At 40.4% G+C, this 21,837-nt stretch overlaps 1 protein-coding gene across 1 annotated transcript in view; it reads right to left on the bottom strand.

Annotated features, from left to right (window-relative positions):
• The window catches only part of TTC7A (tetratricopeptide repeat domain 7A), a gene marked incomplete at its 5' end in the record, with an annotated part of 152,685 nt that overhangs the window by 86,815 nt on the left and 44,033 nt on the right, over positions 1 to 21,837 (bottom strand). The window contains 5 exons of the mRNA XM_010294304.1: positions 2,919 to 3,079; positions 9,649 to 9,721; positions 13,077 to 13,134; positions 16,911 to 16,943; positions 19,595 to 19,712. Coding sequence (XP_010292606.1) covers positions 2,919 to 3,079; positions 9,649 to 9,721; positions 13,077 to 13,134; positions 16,911 to 16,943; positions 19,595 to 19,712 — 443 coding nt within the window. The remainder of the gene's footprint in view (positions 1 to 2,918; positions 3,080 to 9,648; positions 9,722 to 13,076; positions 13,135 to 16,910; positions 16,944 to 19,594; positions 19,713 to 21,837) is intronic.

Genomic DNA, 21,837 nt, shown 5'->3' with positions numbered 1-21,837 from the left:
ATACATCCAGGTAATACTTACGGTTTTTTGGCATTTAGAGAGCCCTAAGGTCCCTTAATGCAGCTTTCACCTTCTTTTCTCCATACATGCCATCAAACTATGCTTCCAAAAAAAGTTGTCATTAGGAAGGGAGCCCCCAGGCACCACATTACACAGTCGCCTGGTTCATATCAATGTGAATTAGGAAAAATAATCAACCATTTTTAACTACAGCTTTAAAATCATGCAGTTGAACTTGCCTATACTGTTTACATGAAGCATCCTGTAGTCATTCCATGCAGTAGTAAAATTTACTACCATTTTTCTATAAGGCAGTAACAACTGGAGATACACAATAGCATCAGGTCTTTCTCCCTTCAAAGAGGTTTTACAAAGCCTTAAAGCCCTCCTAGCATAAACTGTACCTCAGACCTCTACAAAGTCTGAAACAGTTTGAAATTTGGTACAAACTATAGATGTATTCTGTTACTCTTCTTGCTTCCCCCTCATCACTGGATTCTCCTCTTTTTCTTCAGAAATGCTTTTTAAAAAAAAACTTTATTTTTTTCTGTCTTGCAATTCTGATACTCTTTCTCCATTCCCTCACTCATGAGTTACTTGCTGGCTGGTTTAGAGAAAGACCCACACCGAGACAGGCCATCCATAAGACCAGAGTCAAGAAGCCAGCCCCTACTCCTGCATCCCCCTGTGAATGAGTCTCACTGCCAACAGTGTTGTGTACCACAGTGCATGCAGGGAGCAAAAACGGGTTCTTCCAAGAGCACACACTCTAGTAAGTCTGTGTCTAGGAGTAAGTATGAACCTGTGGCTTCCACTACCAATATTAATAATTTCTATCAGAAACAACCTATTCTGCTACTCCTTGCAAGACTGGCACTGATAGAAGCATAGGAGATAATATTCTTTCCTGCTTTGGGGAAATCAGATTACCAGACAGCACAAAGGAACCCACCCAGCAGCCCTGCAAGCTACTTTGCACACCATGTTTTCTTTGTTATGTCCTCCCCTGAAACATAAATTATCAGTAAATGCTGGAGTAAAGATCCAGGACTTGATGGACCAGCTGGTTGATCTGACATGGCAAATACTTTGTTCCTCACATGAACAACCAGTTTCTTCTTCCTCTTCCACCCCCGTTTTAACCATCTTTGAGTGTTTGTAGTCCACAACGAACATCTGATCTTTGTATGACATGAGTTTTTTTTACTACACTTATTACTTTCAAACCACAAAACACAAATTAGCAGCCTTTGGCATACTTCCTGTTTCAATCATACTCATGTTTACACTCTGAAGAGATGTTGGCATCATTTGAAGAGTTTTTCTATTACTAATTTTCACTTTGTTCTCAAAAATGTGCACTGACAATCTCAGCTTGTCCAGAGGAGGGCCACAAAAATGGTTAGAGGGATGGGACACCTCTCCTACAAGGAAAGGCTGAGCGTTGGGGTTGTTCAGCATGGAGAAGAGAAGGCTCCGGGGAGACCTTATTGAAGCCTTCCAGTACTTAAAGGGGGCTTATAAGAAAGATGGGGACAGACTTTTTAGCAGGGTCTGTAGCAACAGGACAAGGGGTAATGGTTTTCAACTAAAAGAGGGCAGACTTAGACTAGATCTAAGGAAGAAATGTTTCACAATGAGGGTGGTGAAACACTGGCGCAGGGTGCCCAGAGAGGTGGTAGATGCCCCATCCCTGGAAACATTCACAGCCAGGTTGGACGGGGCTCTGAGCAACCTGCTCTAGTCGATGATGTCCTTGCTCACTGCAGGGGGGATGGACTAGGTGACCTACAAACGTCCCTTTCAACCCAAAGATTCTATGATTCTATGATACACGAAGTAACTAACCTCAAAAAAAACCAGGCAGCAGAGCTATTTTAAATGGCAACATGCCATAATGAAAAGCATTATATCCTGATAGAGCACTATAGTTCTAAAAGATCCTAAAGCATTCAAGCTCACATTTAGATAGCCTCAATCTCACTTGTGACCTTCCTTTGCTCTAGTTTAGACAACATCCCACTGGGCTGCTGTACTACACCTGCAGAGGCCACTCCCTCTCTCCACTGAGAAAGCAGGTTGTCTAAAGACAATGCTGAATGGGTTTAAAACATCAGCTAAATACAGGCAATTCTGAATGGAAGTTGGTCTTCCAGCAATGCAACAGCATCTTCTGCAGCTTGGCTGAGAAATTTAGCTAGTATGTGATAACCAGAAAGTATTACAGTAGCTTTAATTTTTGTACAGAACAGACAAATTCATTGTTTTGAAAGGTCATGACAGTAGATCGCAAGGAATTCAATTTATCTCCCTCTGATGGATGAAGGACTGAGTCAAACATAGCACAGTGGAAAACTCTGGCTCCAAGAAGTCTGTGCTGGTTCAAACCTGCTCTTAGGCAGCTAAACCATCCTTTCAGCTATACGTTATTACAGCTTGTGATTTTCAAGTGATCTTTTTCCCCAGCTATGCTACTGCAGCAAACTGTGTCATACATGAGCGTCAAAAGAGTGGTCAATACATGAAGAATTTTTTTGTCTTTAACCAGGAAGTTAATCCAATACAAAATTATTTGTGATACAGACATCATCATAGTTGTCTCACACTCATGTCTCCACATGTAAGGTGACATATGAAAAAAGTACAGGGAGATACATGGGGGAAAACAGCATCAGCACAATACAGAAAGACAAATACTGGAAGAGCAAACAAGCACAAGGATTAGAAAGACCACGAAGACAGAAAATCAAACAATACCCTGAGCCTCACATGTTTTAGCTTCACAGTACACCCAGGAGGAGAGTGACAGACCAGTAGCACACCTGATTTAACAGGCTCCTTGTTTATAACTGAGAAAAACAGATCTAGTGAGCAGATCATTCCTGACCGGATGTATGACTTAATGCAATAACTCTTACCTAAAGCTTTCCGGGTATTCAACAACAGCCATGTTGATAATATCCAGTGCATGCTGATAGTGCTTCTGAGCTGAAAAGAGGAGGGCCAGTAGATGAAGTGAATTCATGTCATCTTTGCACAGTTGCAGTGCTTCTTGAAGATGTTCTATAGCATCAGAAATCTGAGAGAACATGGGGCAGAAATAAAAAGAGAACACATTTCTCCTTTAGTCCTACGTTATATCCCAAAAGTAAGAACAAATAGTCATTAGAAATTCTGAAGAAATCCTACTTAGGCACCTATGAGAAAGACCTCTACTGTCTGAACAGTTTGCCAACATCAACAGACTGCACTGATTGAAAAAAACCCACACATTCTAGAGAGAGGATTCTGCAGCATTACTGCTTATAAACAGGAGCAGCAGACCTCATCCAATCAACCCCCTCTTACTTTGGCATGGTGTTTCTACACTGTAAACAGATCCGCTACAGAGGCCCAATTCTCAACTCCATTTTCTAGTATGGGTGGCTGGCTCTTCACCTGAGGGAAAGCATTACACATCTCTACTGTATTTTGTCTCTTGTGATGGCTGTACAAGGCCTTTCATGATTTGGATCAAGAACATAAAAATTAAGTTTGAATGTTCAAGGGTAAAAGAGTCAATACACAAAAATATGCTGTCAGAAAAAGAAATGTCTGTGCAAGCAGTGATGTAAAGAGCAGTCTTGACACTCACAGCAGCAGCATGTCATTAGAATCAAGTCTCACTTGGCAGACAACTTAACATCTATAATGAATGCAAGTACATCACATGCTCTTTGTGATCCAATACTCTATTTTAGACTATCTGCTCAAAAGGGAACTTCTTAGAACATTTTCTTTCATTTGTCTACCAGTAAGTTTTATACAGAGGATTTTCTTTAAGATTCTCTAGTGTCTGAAATTAATTACTGTTACTTAAATTATTCCAGATCTGTGTCTGGCCCTGGAAGCCTAGGGAAAACAAAACAGAAAAATGTATACATTTTTCCTCATATACACTTTCCCCTTTCCATTCCCTTAAGGGATGGAAAAATGTAGTTCCTTCTTTCCTACTACAAGAACTTCCCACCTAGCAAAGCTCTCTCTACAGACATTCTCCTGCCTTGGCATACCACCAGTGTCAAATTCCCACCACCTCCACAGATCACTGAGGAAAACAGCTAGCACGTAACTAAGAAAAGCAACAATTACACTGCCTGCAGTTACAACAGAGGTTGCTGATCATCTAGATTCCAGGTATACTTCTGGGAGCATAGTACATATTCTGTTCATGGGATAGCTTCATCCTAATGTCCAAGTGACATTTCACTCTTACTGTGCATATGCACGCCAAAGTACTTAACCACTCTATTACTGGTGACTCCATGCAAGTCTGGAGATCAGTGCGACTGCTCCACAGACATAACCCCAAACTGGCATCTGGCCCACAGCTTCAAAACTGCTGAATGTCCTGGCTTAGATTCAGGTTGGGATATATGACTGAGTGCTCAGCTTTAATGAATTACTGCTTGTCAGTGGAGCTTCTTTAATCACATGTGTTGTTATAGCCTACTGCAAAGGTAAGTACATCAGCAGCTTACTAGGACACATTTTCTTACAATGTAAAAACACTAGCAATGACAAGACAACTTGGAACCGGGACAACAGGCATGAGACTGTGGTGGGCCCAGATCTGGCAAGCCACGAAGTTCTTCAGTAGGTATACCACAGCTATATAAATTTGACTTGCTTTAATGAAGCTCCTGTCAAGACTCTTTTTGCACTCAGGAGTAAACACAGCTCTAATTTTTTCTATTCCTCTGTTTCAGACCTACACAAGTAGTCATAAAGAAATTCCATGTTTGGGAAAAATAAGTTCATTAGAAGAAAAAGAAAATCTGTAGACCAAACAACTGGAGGAGGCTTTGAGCAACCTGTTCCAGCTGACCCTGCTTTGAGCAGGGATTGAATAGGGTGATCTCTAGAGGTCCCCTCCAAACTCAACTATTCTATGATTCTCTTCAAAGACTTGGGAAGGTGATCCTAAATTCCTAGTACGAAGCAGACAAAGAATAATACTTGCAACTAGTGTCTTTACTGAGGGACTTTGTAAGGATACTTGACCTTACTTGCATGTGAATGTGCAAACCAAGTCACTAAGACTTAAATGTCCAATGATCACACAACTGCAAGTTCACACTCCTAACAGAGGCCAGCTATCAAAGAAGCTCTCTGACTCTCTTGCAACATACACAAAATAAAGCAGCACAAAAGTCAGTTGTGGTTGCTTCTGCAACCTGCAGGCAGTCACATACTGTTGAAATAAGTGTAATCTAAAATGATTTTCCCCTGTTCTGTGGCATAGGCCTTACAATAGTTACATCTCATTTCAGCACTTCCCTCTAGTACCATCAGAGTCACAGGCAATGGCTGGTTTTGGAAGTTAATCATGCTTCCCTGACACCTAACTGTTTCACTTTGAGCCCAAAAAGATTCTTTAGTGATGTAACACCATTAGTAGCCTACACAGTACTGCTGCATAGTTAGAAACAATGGACAAAACACAGATTAAAAAAAATAACCTTTAATATTGTGAAGAGACTCTATTCCTTTATGGGAAGCATTATACAAAACAGCAACCTGCAACAGACCAGATACAATGAAATACAAACTAAATTTCAAACTAAAGAATAAAAGCAAGATGTTTGGCAGCAGTCAACACAAGCTTCTTTTGAAAAGCAGAGATCATCAATCTATTGACAGATGCCCCAGTTTATTTATTTAAGTAACTATGTAATACGAGGAATGGAAGCTGGCAGCCCAGACGGCACCCTGAAACTTCAGGGCTGTGTCAGAGGTAGGCTGCCAGTTTAAATTCCCTACAAGTGCTGCGCTTTAAAGCTTCTTATTTCAGCTAGACTGCAAGTCGAAGTGGGGCCTGCGATTAGAAGATGTTACCCTTCTCTGATTCATCTTTCTGTTAATAAATATACCACAAGTGTTCTGCATGGCACACAGGTATATTCAGATCACACTGATTATGAAGCAAAGATATTGCAGTAAGCCAGAAATAGCATCTTGCAGCACTACCAAAATAATGCCACAATATGGATTGTTTAGACTGCCTCTTATGTAATAGGATTTATTTCAATAATGCTATATGCTTCCTTAAAAACAATGCTGGGATGTTACAACTGTAGGTATAAAAGGGAAAACGGTATGAACGTTAAAAATAATTCCAAACAGTAGAATGCACTTGCACAGTTAGAATGGTAAAATGAAACAGGATCTTGTAAGAGGAGTTTTCAGGCCTTATAATTTCATATCAGTTCTGAGTTACAGTTAATTAACCATTAAAAACTATCCTCTCCATCTCTTTTCATAGCATGGGGATTATAGAAAGGAGAAAGCTTTATTGACTGGCAAAGAGCTTCCATTGGAAACAGACTTGCTACAGTCCACCATAACTTCAGGAAAGCAGGCACAGACATATCTGTGAATTAAGTTATGACTTAATTCTTACTACAGGCTGTTTTTGATCACCAGAAAAATCTAGGCGAGGACCTAGACAGAAAAGCAGCATGTTACTTTTCAGCAGAGGAAGCACTAGCTGATTTGGGAGAAACACAAACCAGAACTACCCACATCCAGCAGTTGCTGAAAGAAGCACCTCTTGATGCCTTCTGAAACAGAGCTCCCCTCCTGGGGCAAAGACAAGACAGCAGTCTCTCCTTCCTGAAACCGGGAAAATACTGTGGAGAAAACAGCTGAAATATTTTCTCTGGTGTCTTAACTGATGTTTATCTTATTTTTACATCCAGACACTCTGGAAGGCAGTAGGTGTTTTTTGGATATTGCCACTCGAAACTTCAGGTCTGTTGGCAGCCCACAGATGAAATTGATAAGTGAGATCCCTAATTCTCAGCTGCTGGCCCCTGGCTGTCTTTCCCTTCCTATTTTCACGCAAAGAAAGGTCAAATCAGATCAAGTATTAAAATGGTACTAAACCCCCCATATGTTGTTTTATGTATCTGACACTGATTAACATGCCATCCAAGGTCAAAAACAACACCGCCACCCAAAATGAGAAGGGACAGCACTTAAAATTAACAAGAGCACTGACTTTCTGGAGTCATTTCCATAGAAACTGGCCTGCTAAAAAACAAGACAAGGCATTAAAATCAGTGAGCTTTAAAATGTTCATTCTCCCTTGTTTTTGCTGATCCAAATGCTGTTACCACAGAAACAGGAGAAGCAGCCGAACCAGCCGCCAGGAGTTGGGAGTTAAAGTCTCATTTGTCGATCGGCTCGGCTGGCTGCCAGTCAGGCACTGCAGGTGGAAATAACCATCACAGCAAATACTGACTTTGGCCTCATGGCACTTCAGCTTTGGGGGAAAACCACGAGTTGAGACCCTCCTTACAGAAGAGGCTATTCTACTCTGTTTTGCTGAAAAATCCACCCTAAAATGCTGTGGGGCTGACCTAGACTCTCCAGGAGTCACTGGAGTCCTCCCAGGGACTCTGGTGGTCTTTAAGACACAGAGCCACACACACAAATACAAGCACGAAGCACCTCATCATCATCTTTCATTTTGGTTGGTGATGGTTTTCGACTGCCAACTCTATGAAAGCATTTTATAACCATTCCTCCTCTTGTCACGTCCTCATCGCATGTCAGAGGGAAGCTTATGCTTTTCCATTTCCCCTTTCCCTTGCCCAGTGCTGACAGAGACAAGAGCTACTGGAAATATTTTAGAGTCTTCTGAGGAAGATGAATTGCTCCAACTTTGCTTGGCACTCTACCGGTCAGCTGCCTCTCTTGCTTTGTTCCATGAAAAAGCTCTCTTATCTATGCAAGCTGATACCTAGATTTTTCAGTGTTGGGTAAGGTTACCTCATTTATTGACCCCAACTATGGAAACAAAAAGGCCTGTTTCCCGAGAATAACATTCAGGTATTATGTTATAACCTACTGCATAGGAATGGCCTGATTTGTTGGTACTGTAGCATTGCCTGATGAAAGTCCTAACTGTGACGTTCAATAGTTAATGCAATCTATCAAAAAAGGTATCATTTATCTTTCAGTTAATCAGAAGGAGAATATATTAGATACTTTAAATAATTAAAGATATTAAAAATGCATTACCAAATGTTTATCATTAAGTAAACTGGCAAAAGAAGAGTAGGATATTTTACAGCAGTCTAAAAATAAAGATGTCTCAGGTATCTCCTCTCTCTCCAAGCACGCGTTAAAGATTTATATCTCACTAGATGGAGAAGAGCAGGAGCAGCATCGCAGGGGTCAGGCTGACACCACATAACACACTTAGATCACACATCTATGGTAGCAGGGGTGACTGGCAGAACATCAAGGATGAAAATACACAGGTGAGGTAGACAAAAGAGAACGTGAACATGAGGACAAGAGACTGAATGGAAAGAACAAGAGGGAAAGGAAAGGATGAAATGAGACATACAAAACAATACTGAAAGACAGGCTACAACTGGAGAAAAAGAACGGGTAGTAAGTTAAAATGCAGTAATCTGACAGTGAAAACAACAAAGAATCAATGACCACAAAAATCTTGATTTTATTTTTAAGGCGAGCAGCTGAAAAGCTGTAATGCTTTTACTCATGGCAAGAAACAGAAGAGGCAGCAGATCAGAAAACCTCCCTAAGAGGCAAAAGCTGTGAGAGAAAGAAGGGTAGCTGGATATTTTTTAATGAAAGACCCTGAGCAAACTGCATCATAAAGCAACCAGTAGGCTGATGAAAAAGTTAAATAAGCCATTTTAATTACCCTTTCTTATTGCAGGCTTCCTCACAACACATTGCTCTCATTATGAAAGGGTTACAAAAGTGACATTATCAAGAGTGTGCTCTGTTGGAACAATTAGTTTAACCTAACAAACACATAGGTCCCCTAATTAGTTCAGGAAAGTAAGAAGGATCCAACTGTTTGACTCTGTAGTGTAGACTAAGGAGAGGAAACTGCAGCAAGCAGAAAGCCTGCCAAAGAAGGAAACTATGATGATGAAATTTCAAATCTAGAGAAGCATTTAAAAAAAATAAGGACTGCTCCAATAAAGACTGACTTTTAATCAGAAGGGACAGAGAAATAAAACACATCCCAATTATAAAAAGAAGGGACAGAAAAATAAAGCACAGCCCAAACGTTTTTTCTGAAAGGCAGTGCAGTGTATTTTCTGATCAGCTTAATTTTTATGAGTTAACACCTGCAGCAGCATTTAAATGCCAACTAATCCCACTCACTGCAGAGCTCCAGCACCCGTCAAAGCCCAACACCAAACGTGCCCAAGTATGGAATAAACCAATCCCCAGTGCCGAGAGCATGCGATCTGGCGTGATACAGAACTGGGCAGTAACAAGAGAGCCTTTGGAATGGCCCGCAGCAGGACACAGTGTGATACCCAGGGAACAGGAATAAACACACCTCGCTTGCCCCACAGGGACAAAGTTGCTCCAAATGGGAACAGCACTGCTTAGGAGTTAGAGCTGAATGCATGCTCTAAGGAAGGTTGTTGCATGTGCTATAGAATTACTATTTAAAAAAAAAAAATTCTTCCAGGTGCATACTCTGATTCATTGTCATTGATTACAATGTAGGAAGGAAGGCACCCTGTTTAGCAAGTCTGAGTCTTGTTCAACTGGACTGTCCTGCTCCCACCCTCTCAAGACTCAGTGGTTGCCAATTACTGCACATACCTGTCTGACAAGAGCCAGCTGCAGCGATAGGTAGAGGATGATTTGGTGATCTTCCGGGGCCAAGTCACGCGCTCTTTAAGGAGGACAACACAATACAAAAAGAAAAGTGACTGTTAGATTGTACTTTGCAGACCTCCTTTGCCATGGGTCACACACAAGCACAGAACAAAACCCAGTCCTCCCCTACAGAAAACTAGTCCAGTAAAGTAATGGGGGAGCACACCAAAACTAGACAAAAAGCAGACTGATGCTGGCCTGGCTAAGCCAGGCTCACAGGAACAAACATGAGAAACACAACTGCCAGGATGTTATACAACTTACATGCTCCTTCATTAAATGCCACTTAATGTTTTGGAACTTGGGTAACTGATATGGAGAGAGTAGCTCTTAACTCATACAAACCCATTGAAGCATTATTTTAAGTAACATGAGGGAGACAGTTGTCCAACTTGTTCTTATATCGCCACTTTTCAAACAATAGCAGAGGGTTAGGTTAGCACTGAAAAAATGATAATTGTTTCTGCTATTATTGTGACTGTAAGCATGTAGAGGACTAATGATCAGGAGCCCATGATGTGAGCTAGTGCTCAAACACACAAAACATCCTCCACCCTGCAGCTTCTAGCCTAATCGCTGACAGTAGACTCCTAATTTGGAAAGGGAAGACACTGAGGGAGGAGTGAGGATTTGGTGGCAGGAGCTGAGCCTGGACCAAAACCAAGGCCCTTACTTATCAAGCTTGGACCTCTTATAACCTTCTAGTTTGATACTGATAGTATTGATATTACTTTCTAGTCCACAGCAGGCAACAGTGTGCACTGCAGTGACCCCTTGGCTGCAGTGTCTTCAGAACCAGATGTGGAGGCCCTTCACATAGGCTTGTGCAAGGCAAGCAACAGGGACGGACACCCAGGGCAGAACTGTCCCTCTCAGACTATGCTAAGCATGAAACTGCAGTCTGAGCTTGCTAGCCTGTGGAGAAGCCATTAACCAAGGCAACGTGAAGATAGCGTTTTGGGGACCTAACATAAGAGCAATGTGGGACACTGGCTCATGCCACACTGGCAGTCCAGCCCAGGAACCATTGGATTATCCCCTTGCTGACCCACAGAGCTTGCTCCTAGCTCTGCAGCACAGGGAAGTCATTTCACATGGAAGAGATGGAGAAGAGGAAGGTCCCTGGTAGCCAAATGACATTCCTGACCTCTCTCTGGACTGCGTTCCAGGACACCAGGGAAGTCTGCACCTGCATTGTCCTGCCCAAAGCAAGCATGATTAACATCCTTATGAGGGAGAAACAACAGGCTGACAAGGCTGGTGGTTAAAAACCCTGCCAAAACTATTAATTTGCTAAAAATAATAAACAAACAAATAAACAAAAATCAGAGAATTACTTCAGGAAACAAACCACACACCATTTTAATGGCAGCTACCTCTCAAATGCTATCTTGGCTGTGAGCAAGAAACTGTTGGAGTTAACTTTTATCACTAATGGCTCTAGAATGAATTAATTTAATATAGACGAATGTGTCCTGTAATTCTGCAAGTCAAGGTAGCACTCAAGGATTCTGATGCAATGCCAAAGACATTAAGGTGCAATTAGTACAGGCAACTCAGTAATTTCTCCCCCCACTTCAAAAAAAACCAACCCTCCCTCCAAAACCCAACTAAAACAAACCCCAAACCCAAACAGCAGCAGCAACAGGACTCCACAGGATAGAACCCAGCTTTGCCCCAAGCTGCTGGTGCAGGGTGAGTCGCCTCTTTAGCAAGCGGCTCCTGTGAGAACTTCAGTAGTAGTCTTTCCAACAATAAATAACAGGGGAAAGTTCACATGGGTGTATGGAAGAAGAGATTAATGGTGTTTTTGGAAAGAAACAAAGAGTTGTTACTTTACTGTTCAGTTTCCTCACAAAGTATTAGAAAAATACACGATCCAACCTTCCAGCTGAACAGGCCACTTATAAAGATGGCTACAGGCTAAACCATGGCCTGAGAGATCATGTATGTACTTTAAAAACAGGTGAAAAGGAAGATCAAAAAAAGAAAGAACTCAAACTCAGGCATTAGGAAGACACTAGTAGTAAGCAGCTCACTATCACAACATCCCTGTTGGCTGAAGTTTGAGTACCTACTGTTTGGCTAGAAGCTTGTCTGATTTGTAGCTAGAATTAAGATACCATGAAAACAAGCCACAGCCAGTGGGAAAGGTCAAAGGATACAAATAAATGCAGTTTAAAAAGCACTGCAGCAGCACAATTACATCAAAATCAGGCAGTAGTGAAAATATTACATTGGAGCCCAGGAACTAGCATGACTTAAAGTATACTACTGATGTAAAAAGTGACTGAATAAATGGCTTTTTAAAATTTTATCTTTCAGATATCCATAGGGTAAATATCCAGAATTACATCTGTGGTTTCAGCTTACCATATGCTCTTGCAACCACTGCAAAACAAACATGCTGGACTCCTCCCCACTCAGCATCAGAAAAACAGCTAAGATCCAGTAACATGTTCAACTTGCTACAATCTGTACTTTGATATACCAAAGATCTCAAAGTTTCTTCACTTCTGTAATTAATGTATTTATGACCACAGCAAACTCAGAATTAGATACTTCAGCCCAAGACTTAGACCACATAAGCTTCCATTTAGTTGCCATCCAAAGCGTGTCGGCATCTACATTTACAATGTTAACTGCCCAAACACCACCTAATGTATTTTGGGCACTGTAACTTAGTCCTAACAGGGTCAAGAAGCTCACACCTCACCTCTACCACAACAGAACTGACAAAAATGATTTTTAACCCAAGCAGTTTTACTTGAGGTAACTGTAGTTGCAGAGATTTTCAGGGCAGAGCCATTGGATCAGACTCCCCCACAAAACAAAGAGGTGAAGAACAGGCGAGTGGCAACTGCTTTGTACCGCTAGCTCCATACCCCCTTGATGTAAACACTCATTAGGACAGCAACCATCCCCTCCGCAGTAAGTGCACCAATGCCAGGTCACCCCATGGCAGCCTGGTGGTGAAGGTACTTTCCCAACACGAGGGAAACAGGAGTTGAAGCCTGTTTCACACAGGAACAGACACAAAAGTAGTTCTCCACATTCACCTGCTGGCGTCATTTGAGGAAGCTGCATCTCCCAGCACTGTAGATCTCACTGCAGCTTGATTTGGGGCCAATGTTATTTCTGTTTAGTGGCAGAACAGGTACTCTTACCTTGGATATTCAACCAAATAATCACTGCATTTAGCCACCACAGGAATGGTTTTGACAGACTATTGCTGAAATCTACTGAACTGTTCTTAAACTTTCAGGCAAGGAAGCCTTATGCAGAAGAAAACCCAAACATGAAAAACAACAATTATTCTGAATTCATCCAAAGAAATACACAATGCAAGCATCCGCAAGATTCCTACTCACCTCTCCAAAGTCTGAAGTGCTTTCTTGTTTAATTCATCCTGAGTGCCCTTCAGAGTAGCTGCAGGACAAGATACAATGCAACTTAAGAGTTTAATTCAATGTTTCCAACTAAATAAATAAGTAGTTACACATGCACAGAGCATTTCAAACTGGGAGCATAAAAACTGCAGAAATCTGGTGGTGTGTGTGTGTTCATGCCTGGAAAACATGCCATTTCGTTTTTAAAGAACAGCACAAAACCAGTATTTTAACCTGAATTCTCAATCTAATTTTTATTAAAGACTCTTCCAACTCCTTTGAAATGCCCAAGCATTTTTTATTTGCATATGCCACTGAAGGGGTCTGGGAGGAGAAGGGGACATACAGTAACTAGATACCAAGGCCCTCTGCCAGGTTGGTATATATGCTAAAAGCAGTAACTAACAGCATATTCTGACTCAGATACAGACTGTCTCCACCACTGTCTTCACGTAGGAGGGTGTTGCAGGTTGAACAGGGAACTACCAGGAGCCAAATTCACAGCTCTGACAAAACCCTTGACAACATACCACCTCCCTTGAGAACACAACAGACTTTTAGGCTACTTCAGGTGTGGCATTAGCCACTAAAGCCCTCCTTGGTGTCTCTAATTGCTTGACTAAAGGATGCTGCCCACTACGCTCACTTCCCAATGTGTGAATTAATTCCTAGCCGAAACCATAAAAGGAGAAGAATCAAGTTCTTGTTATGCCAGGATATCATAAGATATCATCATCATCAAGAGCAAGGGGAATGGAGGAAGAGCTTAGAGAAGCATGTCTTTCTCAGATCCAAAATATCTGGAAAGCTAGCAATAATTTTCAGAAGTACACTGTCTGTCTTGTTCTGGTTCTTAGTTTTCAGATTTTGCACAGCAGTTGTTTCTTCTTGTGCCTACCCTGAATTTGAGGGCTACTGATCAACAGCACAAAGTGATGAGTAGCTAATCGATCAGCAAACAGCCACCTATGAATACATTTGACTTCATACACCAAGTCAGTGCAAGCTCCAGAATAGGAAGTTAGTAAGTAGTATATACTTCAGCAATAAAGTCAGATAAAATTCAAGTATTCTTAAAAGTTATTAAGGGGAGAGACTTGTGTTCTTCTACAAGATGTACAAAGGTAATCAGTTTCTTTGGATTCTGCAACATGCTAGTGAGTGAAACTTCAAGTAATTTATTTTGCTGAAGTAGTTATAGTGATCAGGCCTTTTTTATTCCTACATCTTCCAGCAGTTCTTCAAAACACCGGATTCATTTGGGAGGAACACCAATCTTCAGGATTTCCCAAATAATAAAAGATCAAAAATTGCTTATGCCCCAAAATCTACTCTAAGTAGTAAAAATTTAACAAAAAATTTGCAGATCAAAGAATAAATTTCAAGACATGGAATTTCATGCAAAATGCAGCATTTATTAGAAGTAGCTGGAAATGCTTCACTCTTAATAGCCTTAAATTGAGTATTCAGGTCCACTGCCAAATACTGGAAAAAGGTAACAGAGGAGGAAAATTTAGGAAAAATTAAAAGAATCAACATTGATGTAAATATAAAATACTTGATGATACATCACAAAGGATGTGATCATGTGATCATGGATGTTCATCCAGAAAAAATATGTCAAGATTCTCATGGAAACTGCAAGATTCTTTATGTAAGTTACAGAGCAGTTCTGGAGATGCCACACAATGAGGAAGACTGAAAGAAATTTTACTATTTGCCCTTCAGAATAAACATCAAATGGAAAAGCTAGCAGAACTTTTAAGTTCCACCTGGTGAGACATTCGACTGATGTTCAGGTTGTAGTTAGAAAAGAGCACAGAATGTGTTATGGAAATGAAGTGATTACTCTACAACTAGTCAGCTTTGCCTCTGCACTACTGGGAAACAGCATGTGAGTCCCACCTCCCACAACATGAACTGTATTTTCAGCTACAACTAAATGGGAAATTTGGTTGTCCATCTCTAGATTTGTATCTGACTTTGATAAACACTTTGAAATTTGTGTTTGACAATACTTAGGACTGATGCTGCAGGTTACCCATGCCATCTACAGGGTCTTTACAGCTGAAGGAGGTAAAATAGAAAAAAAAGTAATGAAAAGTGATTTGGGGAGGGATACATAAAAAGCACCAGGTTGAGGGAGGTGATTTCTCCCCTCTGCTCTGTTCTTATGAGACAAGGCAGACAGGGGCCTGTTAGAGCAGGTCCAGAAGAGGACCATGAAAATGATCAGGGGGTGGAACACCTCTCCTGTGAGGACAGCCTGAGAGAGTTGGGGTTGTTCAGCGTGGAGAAGAGAAGGCTCCACGCAGACCTTATTGCAGCCTTTCAGTACTTAAAGGGGGCTATAAGAAAGATAGAGAGGGGTTTTTTTGCCAGGGCCTGTAGTGATAGGACAAGGCGTAACAGTTTTAAACTAAAAGATGGAAGATTTAGATTAGATATAAAGAAGAAATTCTTTACTATAAGGGTGGCCAGACACTGGAACAGGTTGCCCAGAGATGCTGTGGATGCCCTACCCCTGGAATTGTTCAAAGAAGTTGTTGTCACTGCAACCCACTTGTATCACTGAAAAGCTCTCACTTTAGACAAAGAAAAGCTTGCACCAAGGAGACAGAACTAGGTGGGCCTGACTAAACTGCTAAAAGTTGTGCTCCATTTTCAGAGGTTGACAGCACAAATGAATTCCTCGGCCTCTACTCAGCTTTACCTACTATGAGCATGGCTGCTGCAGTTCTACCAACTAAAACACAGTATGACTTATTACTTAGATTAAAATGGCCTGCAAAGCCATCTTTGCAGACATAGTAAGGCAGAGAGCACAGGGGAGTTTAAGTTTCTGAAACCTCAGCAGTTATTCCTGTAAGACACATTACTTTCGCAAATGCCACCTTAGGATCCCAAGACTTACTTTCTAAACCACTCTGGATTTTTAAAGGAGATTAAGCCTTACTAAAAGTCAACAGATCTTCAGAAACATTTTAGTACCTAAATACAAAGCTCTAAAGTCACATTTGAAAACAGAGGAGGGCAAGTTCTGTGTTAGTAAGCAGGTGCAGCACAGTAGGTGTGAATGCACAGAGTGAAACACTTACTGCTGAGGATCAACATCAACACTACAAACACAGGTACAGGGGTCTAGTTCTAGTCTTCTCCTGTGGACTGAAGACCTATTAGCAGCTGCAGCATAATCAGGTCTATTTATGTAACCCATTAGTTTTATGGGAAAGAATTCAGTTTGTGTTGTGCAAAACTGTTCTATTATGTGAATCACAACATAAGAAGTGGGGATGATGAAGAGATGGACTTCAAAAATACATTTCTGATCCAAACTAAAATACCAATGCACATGCACCCTTTTGCACATAACAGTGGGTTTCAAAAGCATTCCTTTGTGTTAAGACACCTAATAAAGCAAAGTGTACAGTTTTAGGACCCAGAATCATAATTAAAGATTGCATGTGTTGACTGTTATGTCCAGAAGCAAAAATGATGGGTTTGTTCACTAATAAGCAATGTCTAATTTTTTTTTAAACATTAACCAGTGCTATCAGTATACAGATTATTTATAAAATCCACAGACTGATAGAAAAAGTATCCAATTCAGTCCCAGATCCATGGCCTTATACCAAAATCATAAACGAAAACAGAGATACAGAACACCCTCTTATCTCTGAAAGAGTGAGGGTCTGTTGAAGCTACAAAGATTTCACAAGATGTGAGGTGGTGATGTTAGGTAAGAAGAGCACTTGTATCTCACAATGCATTCTCCACCTGGTCTTTCCTCTTTAGCCTTTGTTAAATTCACCTCACCTTCCCCTGTCTTCAATGGATTCTTCACCAGACCTAAGGGAGGCAAAGTTGACAATACAGCTTATGTCAAAACTGGAACTAGAGGAAGAGAAAGGTTTGCTGTTGACATTGACCTATTGGGAATAGATGTGCAGAAAATTTAGTGTAGAATAAATGGACTTTCTGTACGAACAAGAGATTTGTGCTTCTAAGAGTAAGGCAAAAGTGGCAATGACTTCCTCCAAGGACACATCTTTCAGCTACTTCAATAAGACTTATTTCAAGAAACATGTAATTAGACATTAAGAACAAGGAAGCTACACATACGCTAACCCGCATAAGTTTCAGGAAGTCTTATTTCATCCAGAAGTAAATCTAATAGTTGTAAAAAATGTAAAGTGACTTTTTTTCAAATGGTCCCACAAGTTCTTTGAATTGTCATTCAGCAAGGTTCTCTCTTCTGACTCTGCTTTTTAGTAAAGTGCTTTTTGCAGGTCACAAATAATACTTAACTCTTCAGTGCCTCTGTCACATAGGAGGAGAAATATTTAGTAAAAGGATATATTAAATAGGAAAGCTTAACCTTGGATGGAAGGCATCTTAACATAATGCTGTAAGTTTTATAATGCAGTTGGTCAAATGTCTGTGAAACACTTGGCTATCATTGAAAATGCCGACTCACTGAAAGTCAGCTCAAGTGGAAAGTTATAGGAATCATATATATACACAGATGTTTGACTGTGCGTCTGCATATGTCACTATGAGCTGGTATAAACACAATGATAAGATTGACAGTATGAGGCAAGATTACATAGAGGAGTTGCTATCTTCCTTTCAGCATGTTCTACTCTTGCTTCCTCACTGTCATAAGCTATTTTTAATGAAGCTAATGAAAAAAGTCTCGTTAGTGCAAATTTGACATTTTCTAGTAAAATGCTGTTCCATATTCATGATTATCATAAGCATGCTTTTGAAGGATTTGATCAATTTTATTAAAATATAACCTGAAAGATTTTCCTCAAATAACTGAAAAATTGGCCCTATGGACTTAAAGGCTAGAGATACGCGGAGAAAGCAGGTATTCCAATGTTTCACAAGGTAAATCAGATGGTAATCTGGGAAAAAAAAAAAAAAAAAACAAAAAACCTAAGGCAGTTGTTGTGAAGACCGTTTCTTTTACGTTACAAAGGACACTTATTGCAACATCTGAACTAATCTCTTGAAAACTCAGAGAAGACTTTTCTTCCAGAAGAAGTTTCTAATGTGCATTTTGCTGCACCAAAGTATTTTTAGAGCCAGAGTACAGAATATGCCTCTACAACCCCATTCTTTAGAAACCACCTTCTTTCCATACTGAGGATAACAAATAGATCATAATGGACTAACCTTCTATCTCGGAAAATAGTCTCTGGGATCTCGTATGGTTTAAGGGACAGCTTAAACAAAACCTTGGCAAAATGCCCTAAAAAGTTAGGCTGTTAAGCAGAACTCAGTGTTTAATGAACTTAAAAAAAAAAAGTATGAGAAAGTTCAGGCTAGGAAGCACATATGTTTCTTGACATGAACTTTCTAGGGGGAACTATTCTGAGGCAGAGAAATGGAGAACTGAAGAGAGATGCAGTGCCTGTTAGCCTCCATGATGGAAAGCAGAACAGAACAGCTGATCAGATATGGCTGGCTGAAAAAATACACCGTCTTGCACTATGGAAGAGCACAAGCCAGTTCCTCGTACACATGCCTTGCAGAATTCTGGTGTAACTTACAAGGCCAGCATACTTCCATGATATCATACAGTCATTTTAGCTTTGTTTCAGGCTCATTTACTGGAAGAAGTTGGTTCATTTCTATGGGGCCCATCTAACAGAAAAGCCGTTGCTTGCATGTGGGCAGGACTGACAAAGTGATCAGGAAAAACAGTAGCTCAGCCATTATTCAAAGAAACAATGTTAGAAGACCTTCTACCTATGTTAGAATTCATAGAAGAAACAGAGACTGTCCCCACCTGTAAGCTTGATGCAGGTCACAGTTAGAACTCTCCCAAACACTGGGACTTCAAGCCCTTCTGGCTACCAGGGACCAAATCTGCAGCAGCCCATTGTCCAGTCATTCAAAACCCAAGCAAGCAGGATTAAAATAAAACACTTCTTACGTTCAGTGGTCTGTATCTAGTCAACGTCCACACGTACCAGTGAGGTAGATATTTTTATCTTGTTTACTTCTAAGCAGAGAAAGAAACGACATCACAGAGTGGTTGAATCTCTGTGGGGAATCAGTATCATGCCAGGAACTGAAGTCAGGCATTTCTGACTCCAGTTCTTGGATTGTATTTCTTTATGTGATTTACAAGTGGGTGACAAAAATATGAAAATAGATGGAAAGTTTGACTTTTTTTTTGTGTAAATAAGTCAAAGAAATGTATTACAAATATTCAAGTAAAGCACACCAAGCATTGTCAGCTACAGTCAAGATTATCACCACCTAAGTAACAATTTGCATTTTTTCCTTCACCTAAAAACTTTCACCTTTATTACCACAGAAGACAGTTCTCCGAGAAAGTGAGCAGTCCCTATTCATCTTGCAATCTCATTGTTTTTCATGTCCAGCCAGCTCTAAAAGCAGAGTTTCTAATACACTTCCATTGTTTGCACTGAAGACTTTGAATAGATGCTCTCCATACAACACACTTGACAAACAGGATAACTCACCATCAGTAGCTTGAAGACTATATGTCAGGCCCAGTGCCAGGTAACCCTTCGCTAGGGACTCTCCAGCATCCTCACCCAGGTCTATCACCATTTTAGCAAAGTATTCTCCTTCTTCCAGCTGCAAAAGAGGTAGGTTGAAGACTTACAGGCATTTCCGCTGCACGTGCTTCAATAAGATTATCCCATTAAACTTACAGGTAAGTGATCTGAGAGCCATTCATACAAGGGTTTTCAGTGATCACAGTAAACACGGGTAGACAGGAGGATGTAGAAAGTCAGATTAGCAGACCTTGGTGCACACGCACAGCTTTGAGAAGTTTTGGGTTTTTTAAGTATCCACCCCAAACTATTTCCAGATGTTTAAGGTTAATGAAGGACACTATCTTATTTTTGTATTTCACTTCAGGTGTGCTTCAGTCATGCAACCTTACATAGAAATGTTGGACCAACTGACTAATATACTACCCTAGCAGTACATTGAAAGGTCTAACAAATTTCTTCCTTCATAGAAAAACCATCTAGTTTTGCTGTATGATGTTTTTAAACCTTAGTAAATTTTACTTCCTTTTAAAACGTTACAAGAGTAAAACAAGAAAGCACTTTACTGCAAGCTGAGTTCAGCTGCTACTTGCAGTTCTGCTGCCACAACAAGGAGGCAGCAAATTCAGGACACAAATTTTGGTCTGAAATACCACACTACCTTAGGAGCTCATGCTGCACTAGCCACATTTTGCATCTTTTTCAAAGACACAATTTCTTTGAAAATACATTTTATATTACAGATTGTAATGGGAAGAGAAAGCAGGCATGACCTCTCGGGGTCAGCCTCTAAAATGATGAAATATGTAAGTTGGTTTCTTCTACTGCAGCACAGACTGCTCCCCCAGCCTTCCTTTCCAGCTGACCACACAGATCTAAGTCTAATGAAAAAATTAAGCTTTAGTATCTTTAAAATCTGAATTAATGATAATTTTAAACAAAAAATAATTTGAATAGTTTATTACAGAATGGAGTGTTCCCCATGTCTAACCTTAAACTCTCATTTAACATCACTCACCCGTTATAAGTAAAGAAGACCTGTAGACTGTACATATCTGGAAAGGTGTAGGTTGGAGAGGTACAAGCAAAAGCTGTAAGTAATGCCTGAAAGGCACAGAGCCTACAGGAAGACTACATTTCTCTACAAGATAGTTTGCAGATCCTGTCAACCATAATCAGTCATCCCTAATCAAGAACCAGACACCATTATACCATCTGAAAAATCCTCCTTTTGGAAACTTTTATTATATGACAACTGGCTTTCTGGGATGGCGTTGTTTAATTTTGAGGAAATACATTTTTGTTTGAAATCCAACTGTTTTAGATGGAAGTACTGCAGCCATAACTGAAACACGCTCTCTTAATACTCAGCTTTGTCAGATTTCAGCACCTCATAGTTCCTTGCCATCTAAAAGGAGTCACTCGTAATGAACTGGAATCAAAACATACCAGCAGACCAGAAACTTCCTTCTGTAGTGATTTGTTAATATGCCTCCTATGAACAGAATCTACCTGACTTGATGTACTATCCTGTCAATGGGACTCCTAGTTATATCACTTGGAGACATTCAGGTCACAACATTAATTAACAGCTTCATAAACAAAGGAGCTGGTATTTCTCGATGATATCAACATAAGAAAAATTCACTATTAATGTAAGCATGAAGAAAGGTTGAAAAGTGCAAGCGAAGAAGCAATCTGCACTGTTTGTGTCTTTTCCTCAATTGTACAGCTCCCTGAGGCCATACAGTTCAAACTAGACATAGACCAATAGTTCCCAAATTTCTGAAACCTCACGATCAGTCAGCCCAATGATCAACACATATTTTATCATCAAACTCTTTGCTGAAAGCACTATGAAAGCACTACAGTCTTGCTGATTGCCTAGTCAACTATGAATCTGGAAATTACTAACTGAAACAGGAATACACCCTTGGGGCATACTTGGGGCTACCAACTAAATTGCAAGGACTGCCTTTAACAGCATAATCCAAAGTCTACTGAAAACACTTGAAATAGTCTTACTGACTTCAGTGATGCTCAGATGAGACCCTTTAAACTCTGATCACATCAGGAAGACTGAGATTTGTTCCAGGAGATTTCTTAATCCTGTCAGTAGCCTTACCAACTTCCCTGCCACATACTGAAGTGTTTTCTGGACCAGAGCCTAGGGCAATGGAAGAAAAATAATGTCCCATGACTTG

The sequence above is a fragment of the Phaethon lepturus genome, unplaced genomic scaffold (genome assembly GCF_000687285.1).
Source record: "Phaethon lepturus isolate BGI_N335 unplaced genomic scaffold, ASM68728v1 scaffold3319, whole genome shotgun sequence".
NCBI classification, from domain to species: domain Eukaryota; kingdom Metazoa; phylum Chordata; class Aves; order Phaethontiformes; family Phaethontidae; genus Phaethon; species Phaethon lepturus.
The sequence above is the reverse complement of the archived record's forward strand: the minus strand, read 5'-3'. Positions and strand labels throughout refer to the sequence as shown.